Raw genomic sequence first — 12,954 nt, 5'->3', positions numbered from 1 at the left:
TAAGTTGCAAAAACTTGGTTCGGAACAGTTTGAACCTTTGGGAAAACAATTGCCTTTTCGTTTAAAACTTTTGAATCATTTTCAGAAATGCGAACACACTCAACTGAATTTCAGAAATCAAATTTTTTGCAAGTTCAAGTTCACTTTTTACAAATTCTGAATAATCAACCTCATCCTCCACAGAAATCTCACTCATGTCACTATCATCATCAAATTCAGATACATTTTCAATTTTAAGTGTATTTTCTGAACTCAATTTAGTGCATAATGAATTAAACTTATGTACAGTATCAGATTTAATTTGTTGTTCATCTTTTTCGCTCAAAATTTGTTTCAGCATGTTCTTATGGTCTTTGGACTGTATATAAGATTCAATTTTGTCCAGTCCAATTCTGTAAGAATCAAAGACTTCGTCAGATGACATGATGGATTTGCATATGAAATAGTCTGCATCAATTTTGTCCTCTTTCATTTCTAGAAAGGGCAAAATCATTCTATGGATTTTCTTCCTTATTTCATAGTCAATGTGTAGTTGAGTGATATTAGAATAAAGACGTTTAGCAATCAAACAAAAAATGTTTCGTTGTTTCAAAAGCTCTAAACTGTATCATTGCGAATAAATTAAATCATCCCTAGACCTAAATAACTCCAACTCTAACTTCTCAATCCACATCCGCCTCTCTACATTTTTTTATGTTATCCTTCTGATTTGATCAGTTAAGTTAGTATTACTTAAATGGGTTATCTTTAAACTATCACTTAAACTAGAGATTGTAAATTTTAAATAATCTAATTGAGTTTCATAACTAGATACAGTAATATTTAGAGATTCGAGAGTAGAATGCACCTTGTTCATCACTTTCTCACATTCGTTGATCTGCTCGGAGACAGATTTTGCAGCAAAGCAGTTGTCCGAAGTCTTTCAGCCATCAGTGGCGTATCCTCTTTTATCCGAAACGTCACTACGAACCATCATACAATTTCCCTCATACTTATGGAACTCATCCTTCGCGACAAAGCACCCGCCATGTGTGGGTCTGCGAACCTCTTCGTCCTTCGAATCGGTTGACCACACTTAAACTCTTCCAAAGTCCTCATCATCTTCCTGCACAGTTAAAGCAGGCTTAGCATTGTCAGCATTCTACTTCGTTTTAAGCTCATCTATCTTTCGAAGATAGTAAGCTTCATCCTTATATACTTATTCCTTCTTCTCATTCATTCTCTTCAACATACATTCCTTCGACAGATGATTTTTTCCATGACAATAGTTACAGTCGTAGTTGGAGTCTCCCATAAACTTTTTCTCTTTCTTTACTTCTTCCATTTGAGGGTTGTTGATACTTTCATCCTTCACCTTTTCTGAGTTGTAAATCCCTTGCCAGTTTGTGTTTTTGTTACGTCCAAAGTTATTTTTGGCGAACCTTTTAGTATTGGACCCCATGAAAGCATATTCTTCATTTGAGAGTTCACAATTGGAGATATCAGACTCTGAACCTTCTTCTTCTATAGCCTTCTTGGCCTTCGCAACTAGGGCCAAAGATCCCATCCCAGACACTATCTTTCCTTCCTTTGCCACTTCATCCTCGTAGGACCTAAGAATCCCCACAAGTTTTGCTAAGGAGTAGCTTTTAAACTATTTGTGTGCTTTAACAGTTGACACCACTGCTTTCCATTCGGACTTCAAGCCATTCATTCACATGACCTTTTGTTGTATCAGTTCACATCCTATCTTATGTTTTATCATCCTGCTCAAGAGATGGTTGTATCGGTTGAAAGTTTGAACCATTTTTTCCTAAGGCTTCTGGACAAAGGCTCCAAATTCTGAAAGGAGTAGTGTCTAAATAGAATGCTCAAGATCAGCATCACTCGAGTAAAGTTCTCTCAGCTTGTCCCATATCTCTTTTGATGTATCATAAGAACTCACCAGACGAAACGTGTTTGGAGGAAAACCAAACTAATTATCCTCATCGCCTTGATATTATTGATTAACTTTTCTTTTTCGTCCTGTGGAACGTCTTTTACTTGGAGAATAAGATTGTTGTAATTGGCTTGAGTTTTCACGGGATGTCAAGCACACCAAGCAAATTACACCCTTCGTTTGCAAATAAAACGTAATATAATGGTAAAAAGGGCTATCGATCCTCGGGGAAATGGTTGTATTCAATCACCAATGCAATCTAAAAGAACTATTGTAAATAAACTAAGTAACTACAATTAAACTAAAAAGGGGGGTGTTTGATTACTTGAAAACTAATAGACTTGAATAACTAAAAACTTGCAATTAAGCAAGATAGTGAGATGCTCAAATATTGGAGAGAGTTGGTTAACTAAGGCAATTCAACACAATGAAAATTTGTGTTTTTATCATTAGGATTCAACATGAAGCTTATCATTCATCCCAAATTCGTTATAGCAATCATGAAGCATGATATGCCAAGATTCATATTAGGTAGTATGGAGGTTGGGGAAGCCCAAACACACCTTCTTAATAAAAATCAAGGGTTTAATTGAAGCAATTGAACCCAAGAAGTTAATTAGCCTTAAGAAAGAAGGAATCCCCAATTCCTAAAGGATGTCAATGCTTACACATCCATAAAGGAGCTATGATTCATAAACTAGAGATGATTTTTACCATCATAAAGCCCTTGTTCTAAGTTGATTCAATGATTCAATGCAAAACCAAAGAAATAAACTAACAATAGCTCATTCAAGTGCCAAGCTCATGATCAACGCATTAAATAAGCATAAGAAATATAATCTAGAACCATAAACATAAGATAATTGATAATATAACATGAATCCTTCAAAACCCACAAACATTCAAAGGTTTTAACCAAAGTTAGCCAATATAGAGAGTTTAGCCACTCATGGCAACAAAATAACAATCACCAAAGTCTAATTGCATAAAGAAACTACCAATATCTTGGAAAGATGAATATAAATGAGTCTTGAGCTTCAAAATAGCCTCCTCCAGGTCTCCAACAGTGAAAAATCAAGAGTGTAGCTGATGGATCTGATCCCCCAAGGTTATGGTGTGCCAAATGACCAAAATGCCCAAACTGGGCAGTTGGCGGGTACCCGCGCGACGAAAATTCCACCCGCGCAAATGTTGTTGTAATGCTATTGGTCCTTCATTCCTCCACTCCACCCTTCCACTACCAAAGATTCCTTTGGTCCCCTCCATATCCATGTGATTTAAATTAGCCAATCATCTTTTAGCTTCAAAAATGGATGCTCCAAGCCCAAATTAATTATCCATGATCCATCTTCACAAGCCCACTTCATCCAAACCTTTATCTTTTTAAGCCCAAATCTCCTTTTATGGATCTGCCAAGACCAATAGCGCCTAGAGAGCCCACAAGTCCGTCTTCACTCTAATCCACAATCGCGATAAGCTCCAAAACCCTGCAAGATTCCTCTTGCAAAATAAAAAGTCCTCAATACGATCCATGATAAAGAAAATAAAGACTATACAATGCAATAGTAATAAAAGGAGCTAAAAATCTAAAATAAACTAATAAAAATAAGGAAATAAAATAAGCTATCAAATCACCCCAAGCTTAAAACTAACTTGTCCTCAAGTTAGAACAAGACTAAAATGAGCTCGGGATGAGCTAAACTAAAAAGAGAAAAAGAAAGATACCATAGAACTTGGTCAACATCAGTAAACATGGTCAGAATTAGTCCTTCATGGACCCTATGCATCTTCAAAATGTTCCCCGCTTTAGAGCCATAAACCACATTCTCAACCACTTGATGGACGAATAGATCACGGTTGGATGTAGTCACGGTGTGCAAGACAAAGGAAACAAAGATGCGCCCAGTGGGGGCACTTTAAATCACCAATGCAGACCATAGTGCACGAAGGAAAGGCGCCTCTTCACACACTCTGGTTCCTACATCTATCAGTCTAAAGTGTATAATAACGAAATAGGGCTTTGCAGCACGGCCTCCGGGCAAACATATGGTTTCAGAGGCTTCTCCCTTGTACTATCCTTTACAGTCTACCGTCTCATCGTCGGGGCCTTTTCTCACCAAAAATCAAAAATAAAACAAAATAATAAAAACTCTACTTAACCTAATTCAAAACCTAGCAACTCAAATCTTCAATATTGAACTTCTATTATTTGGATTTCAGCCTCTTTTTTTGCTTGATATTCAGATTTCTCGTCGTTTTTTTTGCTCTTTTTCTTCATTTTTTTCTTCTTTGTTTTTGTTGCTTTTCTTGAATCATCTTTTATCATCTCTTATTGTCTTCACTTTTCCAATTTTTCTTCATTTTTTTTTGTGTTTTCTTCTTGTCTTTTTTCTTTGAAGGTCTAAGGAATTTCACCATGTAACATAGGATGGAGGCTAACATGAGCACCTAATAATTATTGACAATATGCCAAGATCAACTAAAAAGGGTGGGATATGACTCAAAAATGGGTGTTACCGAAAAAACTTGGTCCTAAAAGATGTGAATTGGGGGACTCACTTCAAAGTTCATCAAGCACCTCAATGCAAGGTGTGATAAACAAAATCTATCTAACTATCTACTCTAGACCCCTAGAAAAATGATGACCTATCTTAAAAAGGTGGTGAGAATCTAACTAAGCAAGGCTCGGACGAGACTCGGGAGTACTAAGGGGTACTCCCCCCCAAAACTAAGATGCGAGACTTCAATATCTTTAAAATACCATACCGGGCTAATCTTTGCTCGCACACATTGGCATGACCAACCACATCCCTCCGCACCTAGACCCAAGCGGTCTCAAAATGGTCTGTGAGGCTCAAAACGTGTCCCATTTATCAAATACAAGGAATTCCATATCAAGACCCGGGACCAATCTATGATTCAATACTTATGACTCGACGTTATGGTACATGTAGGGATGAGAAGACAAGAGAGAACAAAAATGCATGAACTTAAACTAGAATGCATCTAAAAAGAATGAAAATTAAAAAAGAAAGAAACAAAATATGCAATTTTTTTTTTGAAATTTTTATGCAATTTTTTTTATGAATGACCTAAATGACTTACTCTAAATGCAAAAATATACAGCTAAAATGCAATAAAAAAATAAGAATAATAAAAGATAAAGAATACCTCACCCCAAGCTTAAAATTAAGCATTGTCCTCAATGCTTAGGACGAGAGTAAGGAAGGATCACATCGGGATTAAAATGGAGGAGGCACGCGAGGACGGTATGGAAGCAACACATGGGTCGCACAATGATGTGGGGATGGAGTTCTTGGCCACCTAAATACACATGGATGAAAGCTTGGTCGTGCAAAGGAAGCATATGTAATGACTCAAAATTTTCTTACGAAGTGACACATTTGCGCGGGTGGGGGGCAGCCGCGCGCACACATCAGAATACATCCCATGTTGGGGTAATTTGGAACTCGGAATCTACGTGGCTGGGGGTCGGTCGTGCAACGACTGCACGGGCATCCGCGCAAATTTCAAATTTTTAGCATTTTTCAAACTTCACCAAGATCATTGCTAGACTTCAATATGCTTATTTTTAGACCAACTTCAAGCTTAGAATCACCCAAAACCTTAAGCGGATATTATTTATTTACAATGCATTTGTTTAACGTCTTTGCCAAGACATAGCCCCGCCTCCGTTAATCTTCGTAATTTGGGTTTTCCAATGTTACTTTGTCGAATTCTCCCGTCTCAAATCCTTCATAGAACGGTTTCAAGCGGTGTCCATTCACTTTGAATATTTGATTTGTGTCCAAAATCTTTATTTCAACCGCACCGTGATCAAACACTTTTATAACAATAAAAGGTCCGTGCCATCGAGATCGCAACCTTCCTGAGAATAGCTTTAAGCGTGAATGATAAAGAAGAAATTTTTGACTCGGAATAAAGTGTTTTTGGGTTATGTGTTTGTCATGAAATGCCTTTTTCTTCTCTTTGCACCTTTTGAACCTTTTAATTATCTTCTTATTGGTCACTTCCATCATTGGATGATTCAATCTTCTTTGAGCTTCCCTCTTAGGCTTACAATCATCTGCCATGAGTATCTTGTTTGTGCATACATTACGGCTTATCTCGTTTATTGGCTCAATCACATCAACCCGATACAATGGAGAAATGTTGCTAGGGTACCTCATTGCTTCAAAGATGTTGAAGTGAATGGTTTCTCCATCAAACTCCATAGTTATCTTTCTTTTATGGACATCAATGATTGTGTGAGCGGTATACATGAAAGGTCTTGCAAGGAGGATCATAGATGATTTGGAAGGAGTCTTTTCTTCAAGATCAATGACATAAAAATCCACCGGAAAAACAAGTTGATTAACTTGTACTAACACATCCTCCAACACTCCTCTTGGAGACACACTTGACTTGTCTGCTAATTGAATGATTACTCTGGTGTCTTCCAAAGATCCAACATTGAGAGATTGAAAAACCAAATATGACATCACATTGATCGAGCCTCCAATACCTAACATGGTACTTTCGATATGCAAATCACCAATGGTACAAGGGATAGCAAATATTCTCGGATCCTTGCATTTCGGAGGTAACTTCTTTTGGATAACTGTAGACACATTTGCATTGACTTGAATCTTTTCATTTGCCTTGAATTTTCTCTTCTTAGTGCATAAATCCTTGAGGCATTTTGCATAACTTGGAATTTGCTTAATAGCATTCAATAGTGGAATGTTGATTTGGACCTTGCGGAAAGTTTCAAATAATTCATTTTCTTCCTCTATCTTCTTGGAAAAGGCTAATCGGGAAGGAAAAGGTGGTGGTATGACTAATGGTTTGATGGGTTTGTTGGAAGAGTCGGGTTGATCAACGTTTGGCACAACCGGTTCCTTTGGGGGAGCTACAACTTTTGAAGGTTCAACAATGATGACTTCATCTTCTTCTTCTCTTGAAACTCTTTTAGGGTTGCTTTTTCCAAGTGTTTTCCCACTTCTTAAAGTTATTGCACTCGCATTAGGGTTCTTCTCAGTTTGAGATGGATGTCTACCCCTTTGTTCTATCTTGTTGAGAGCAGTGGCCAAGTCTCCAATTTGTGCTTGAATGTTGGAGAAAGTGTTCTTGGTCTCCTGTTGAAATTGGGTTTGGCTTTGAGCAAGAGAAGCGACAAGTTCTTGGAGGCTCATTTGGTGGGTACCACTTGATTGGCCTTGTTAATGACGTGGTTGGTAATTTGGAGGGAGGTGAGATGTTTATGGATATGGAGGTTTTTGGGAAGGATATTGCGGATGTTGGGGTATCATCAAAATGTTTGGTGGATTTTGCTTTGGTGGGTATGGATTGTTTGGCTTATTCCTCCAATTTGGGTTAGAGTTGTTTTGAAATCCCATGGGTCTTGGTTGACCTTCATATCCTTCCATTGCATTCACATCTTCCGGTTCACTTCCAAGAGTGGGACACTTATCCGAATAATGCCCCATCATTGCACAAATACCGCATACCATCAATTGTTGACCACTTCCCATCACCATTTGACTTAGCACATTAGTCAAATCCAAGAGCTTTGATTCCAAGTGTTGAGTGTTGCTAACTTCACTAACTACTTGTGGAGAACTTCTCTTCATTTCATTTCGAGTCCCAAAGATCCTTTGATTTTGAGAAATGATGCCAAAAAGTGATCGGATTTCGTGAGGTGTCTTGTTGAAGATGTCACCACCACTTGAAGCATCAATCATCCTTCGATCTTTTTCATTCATACCCTCATAAAATTGTTGAAGAAGTAGTTGTTCGGGAATGTTGTGTTGAGGACAACTAGTACATAAGTTGTTGAATCGTTCCCAAAAATCATGAAATGTCTCATTCTCCCCTTGACGAATCCCCAAAATGTCACTTCTTTGGCTTGATATCCGGGATGTGGGATAGAACTTGCTATTGAAGGCTTTGAGTAATTCTTCCCATGTGTGAATAGATCCCGATGGTAAGTTGAATAACCACTCTCTAGCTTTGTCTTCTAAGGTGAGCGGGAAGGCGGTTAACTTGAAATCATCCAATGTCACATTTCCGGACAACATGCTAACACATATCATATGAAAGGACTTCAAATGCTTTTGAGGATCTTCTCTATCCAAACCATGGAACTTGGTAAGTTGATGTATGAAACTTGACTTCAATTCAATCCCTCGACGGTTTGCGGGGTAAACAATACCAAGAGGTGTATGAGTAACATCCGTCTCCATCATTTTTCGAAGTGTCAACTCTTGAGGGGGATTGTATGGATTGGGGTTATTGGGATAATGTTGCAAGTAATTGGGATGTTGTTGGTAAGGTGGGTATGGGTATTGTTGAGGATTGTAGATTGGTGGTGGATAAGGTTGGTAGTGAGGGTATTGGTTGTAGAGAGGTTGTTATTGTGGGTACATTGGGTATTGGTACATTAGAGGGTATGGGTAATTGGGTTGATTTGGGTAATGTACTTGTTGTGGAACTTGAAAAGCATTGGTTTGAAGTTGGTTGTTTTGGTGGAATTGTTGGTTGTGTAGTTGTGATGGTGGTTGATAATTAGGTTGGTTTTGAGGAGGGGCTTGATTCCAAGGTGGCATATCAATGAGAGGTTCTTGTGGTTGTTGTCTTGGTTGATGAGGTGGGGTATTAGCATCTTGATTATTTGGGTTTGGCTTGGGATTGTGAGGTGGAGTGTGATTCATGGCTATGTAGTTTTCAAAAGGAATGTCTTCAAAGGATTGACCAATAATTGGAGAATTCGGCTCGGTGTCAGTATCACTTGAAGTATGAAATTGATCTTCTATGTTGATTAGTGGATAAGAGGAAGAAGCTTGAACGAGATGTTGTTGCTTTGCTTTATTGGATAACTTTTTCAATTTTTTTGCTTCTTTTTCAATTTCTGGATTGTAGAGTAGTTCACCGGTTCTTGTAGACCTAGGCATAAACAATCAAATAACAATAACCAATTTCCCCGGCAATGGCGCGAAAACTTGATGGGATGTCAAGCCCACCAAGCAAATTACACCCTTTGTTTGCAAATAAAATGTAATATAAATGGTAAAAAGGGGTATCGATCCTCGGGGAAATGGTAGTATTCAATCACCAATGCAATCTAAAAGAACTATTGTAAATAAACTAAGTAACTACAATTAAACTAAAAAGGGGAGTGTTTGATTACTTGAAAACTAAAAGACTTGAATAACTAAAAACTTGCAATTAAGCAAGATAGTGAAATGCTCAAATATTGGAGAGAGTTGGTTAACTAAGGCAATTCAACACAATGAACATTTGTGTGTTTATCATTAGGATTCAACATGAAGCTTATCATTCATCCCAAATTCGTTATAGCAATCATCAAGCATGATATGCCAAGATTCATATTAGGTAGTATGGAGGTTGGGGAAGCCCAAACACACCTTCTTAATAAAAATCAAGGGTTTAATTGAAGCAATTGAACCCAAGAAGTTAATTAGCCTTAAGAAAGAAGGAATCCCCAATTCCTAAAGGATGTCAATGCTTACACATCCATAAAGGAGCTATGATTCATAAACTAGAGATGATTTTTACCATCATAAAGCCCTTGTTCTAAGTTGATTCAATGATTCAATGCAAAACCAAAGAAATAAACTAACAATAGCTCATTCAAGTGCCAAGCTCATGATCAAAGCATTAAACAAGCATAAGAAATATAATCTAGAACCATAAACATAAGATAATTGATAATCTAGCATGAATCCTTCAAAAACCCACAAACATTCAAAGGTTTAACCAACGTTAACCAATATAGAGAGTTTAGCCACTCATGGCAAAAAAATAACAATCACCAAAGTCTAATTGCATAAAGAAACTACCAATATCTTGGAAAGATGAAAAGAAATGAATCTTGAGCTTCAAAATCGCCTCCTCCAGGTCTCCAATGGTGAAAAATCAAGAGTGTAGCTGATGGATCTGATCCCCCAAGGTTATGGTGTGCCAAATAACCAAAATGCCCAAACTAGGTAGTTGCGCGGGTACCCGCGCAACGAAAATTCCACCCGCGCAAATTTTGCTGTAATGCTATTGGTCCTTCATTCCTCCAATCCACCCTTCCACTACCAAAGATTCCTTTGGTCCCCTCCATATCCATGTGATTTAAACTAGCCAATCATCTTTTAGCTACAAAAATGGATGCTCCAAGCCCAAATTAATTATCCATGATCCATCTTCACAAGCCCACTGCATCCAAGCCTTTATCTTTTTAAGCCCAAATCTCCTTTTATGGATCCGCCAAGCCCAATAGCGCCTCGAGAGCCCACACGTCCGTCTTCACTCTAATCCACAATCGCGATAAGCTCCAAAACCCTGCAAGATTCCTCATGCAAAATAAAATGTCCCGAATACGATCCATGATAAAGAAAATAAAGAATATACAATGTAATACTAATAAAAGGAGCTAAAAATCTAAAATAAACTAATAAAAATAAGGAAATAAAATAAGCTATCAAGTTTGAATAACCTTCTTATACCAGTATGTATGAACTTGTGCACAGTCATGGCTTCCCATATCAAAGAACCATTTTCTTTAAGACCTAGAATGTAATCCTCGAAGTGTAATGCCCATACTTCATAGTCTTCAGGGAAGAGAATAGGTATCCTGGTGGTGGATCCGATGCTGCTTGATAGATTAAAAGAAAGAGTGTGTGGATCTTCAGGCTACATGTTGTCGATTCACTTATAACCTATAAATAATCAGATGTGTAAACTTGAAACGAGTTTAGGGCATAATAAAGATCAAGATCCAACATCAACAATCGATCAAAACGATGAAAACGGCTAGAACAAATCCAATTAAAGCGGAAAAAGCCTAAGAACACTTCGACAGAAGATTTGCGTATGATTTACACAATCTCCTGCTTTGATACCAATTGTTAGAATAATAATTAGTAGATCGATAAAATCTAAACAGGTATATGAATCAAAACCAAGAAAACAATGATCGAAAATGTGCTAAATTATTAAAAACCACTGCCTTTGAAAATGTGCTCGATTAAGAACTTCTACTGTAAAGGCAGTTTAGGGTAAGTACAATCGATACTAATGATGGTGCATGCATGCATTATAAATAGTCTAACATGCATTATAAATAGTCTAACTCTAACACATTAAAAACCGGGTGGACAGGCCCTGACCGTTACAAAGATGGACTATAAACATTACAAACCATTATTGACACAACACTAAATAGTCCAACAGTTTTGGGCTGAGGGTTTGCAAACCCTAGCTCCCATTTTCCTTAAATAGGGCCTGAAGCCCGAAAAAAAAAATTAGGGTTATGCCTTTAGATGGTCGCCATGTCCTGGCTTAATACTTTCCATGTCGTGGGGCACAAAAATGATTTTCAGTCACTTAGCCATGCCAGGTCATAGGGACATGTTTCCCATGTCGTGGCCATTAAAACTAATAAATAACTAGTGAAATAATTATACCTGAATTTCGAATGCTATAATTCTACCTTATTTGAATCAGACTTTGTCCTCGAAGACCATTGTTGTAATTAACTCTTGGTAATGCTCTTTATCTCCTCCTCGGGCTCCCATGTCCACTCCGAACCTTTCCGGTGCTGTCATTGCAACTTTACCAAGTTGACTACCTTGTTGCCCAAAGTCTTCGTCTTCCTGTCGTGGATTACAATCGGTCTCTCCACATAATTTAGGTGCTCATCAACCTGAATGTCATCCATGGGGACCATAATGGAATCATCAGCTAAACAATTCCGTAGCTGAGTGACAAGGAAAGTGTTGTGGATATGACTAAGCTTATTAAATAGATGCAACCTATACGCAACCTTGCCAACCCAGACGATAATCCTGAAAGGACTAATATATTTGGGATCTAACTTGCCTCGCTTCCGGAACCGGATGACACCTTTCCAAGGTGACACCTTCAAAAGCATGAAATCTCAAACCTGAAACTCGAGGTCTAAATGTCACCGGTCAGCATAACTCTTCCTCTAGAACCTGGAGGTGAAACGAACATCACAATCTGAAATCACTAAAACTAGATCCTCATGTCGAACAACTACCTCCCTGGTGTAGACATCAGCCAACTTCTCGATGGAAATGCTCTTGGCAATAGGGATAAAATGTGCACTCTTCGTTAATTTAACCATAATGACCCGAATGGAATCTACCCCACATGTCGTCCTTGGCGACTCGTGATAAAATCCATGGTGATCTCCTCCTATTTCCACATGGGAGTGGGTAACGGTTGCATCTTGCCATGCGGTCACTAATTTTTGACCTTGACATTCCGACAAGTCAATCACCGCTCCACATACCATGTTATGTCCCTTTTCATGAAGGGTCACTGTTAGCTCAATCTCAAGTCTCTATACATCTTTGTGGCCTCCAGGTTGATCAAAAACTTCAAACTGTGAGCTTCCTTCATTAATGTCGTCTGTCAAATCCCACTAGCAAACGAGACCCATATCCTGCCACACTAAGTCAATAATTCATGAACACCCTGAAATATAATGGAATCTGACCATTAATTCTTTCTTCCTACTAATTCTCTTTCTTTAAACCCTCTAATTGTGCCATCCTCAAACATAGATCTCTGATTGGTGCACTAGCTACCTTACAACTCAAGGCATCGGCCACTACAAGATCTCTCAGTCATAATATTTCACCAATATGGGCTCAAAAATTTCTACAACTTGTTCATGCGGACTTATGTGGTCCGATCACACCTACGTCTGTTGGAGGGAGTAAATATTTTCTTCTTTTAGTAGACAATTTTAGCCGGTGGATGTGGATTTACATGCTATCGGAGAAGCCTCAAGCATTGGGCGCTTTCAAACGGTTCAAGTTGATGGTTGAAAAGAATTCGGGTTATCAAATGAAGACACTTAGAACGGATCGAAGGGGAGAGTTCACTTCAAAAGAATTATCATTATTTTGTGAAGAAAATGGTATTCGAAGGCATCTTACAACAATGTATTCGCCTCAACAGAACAAAGTTATGAAAAGGCGAAATCGGACCATTAT

The 12,954-nt window shown here is 38.1% G+C and overlaps 1 protein-coding gene across 1 annotated transcript; it reads right to left on the bottom strand.

The window, feature by feature from the left end:
- Positions 1 to 5,613: 5,613 nt before the first annotated feature.
- On the bottom strand, positions 5,614 to 7,113 carry LOC128127700 (uncharacterized). The gene is made up of 2 exons (XM_052766375.1): positions 6,339 to 7,113; positions 5,614 to 6,248 (listed from the first exon to the last, which is right to left on the bottom strand). The coding sequence occupies exons 1-2, from the start codon at positions 7,111 to 7,113 to the stop codon at positions 5,614 to 5,616; spliced, it is 1,410 nt and encodes a 469-aa protein (XP_052622335.1).
- Positions 7,114 to 12,954: the final 5,841 nt, after the last annotated feature.

Source organism: Lactuca sativa, chromosome 8 (assembly GCF_002870075.4).
Source record: "Lactuca sativa cultivar Salinas chromosome 8, Lsat_Salinas_v11, whole genome shotgun sequence".
Classification (NCBI taxonomy): domain Eukaryota; kingdom Viridiplantae; phylum Streptophyta; class Magnoliopsida; order Asterales; family Asteraceae; genus Lactuca; species Lactuca sativa.
This window is presented reverse-complemented; position numbering and strand designations above follow the sequence as displayed.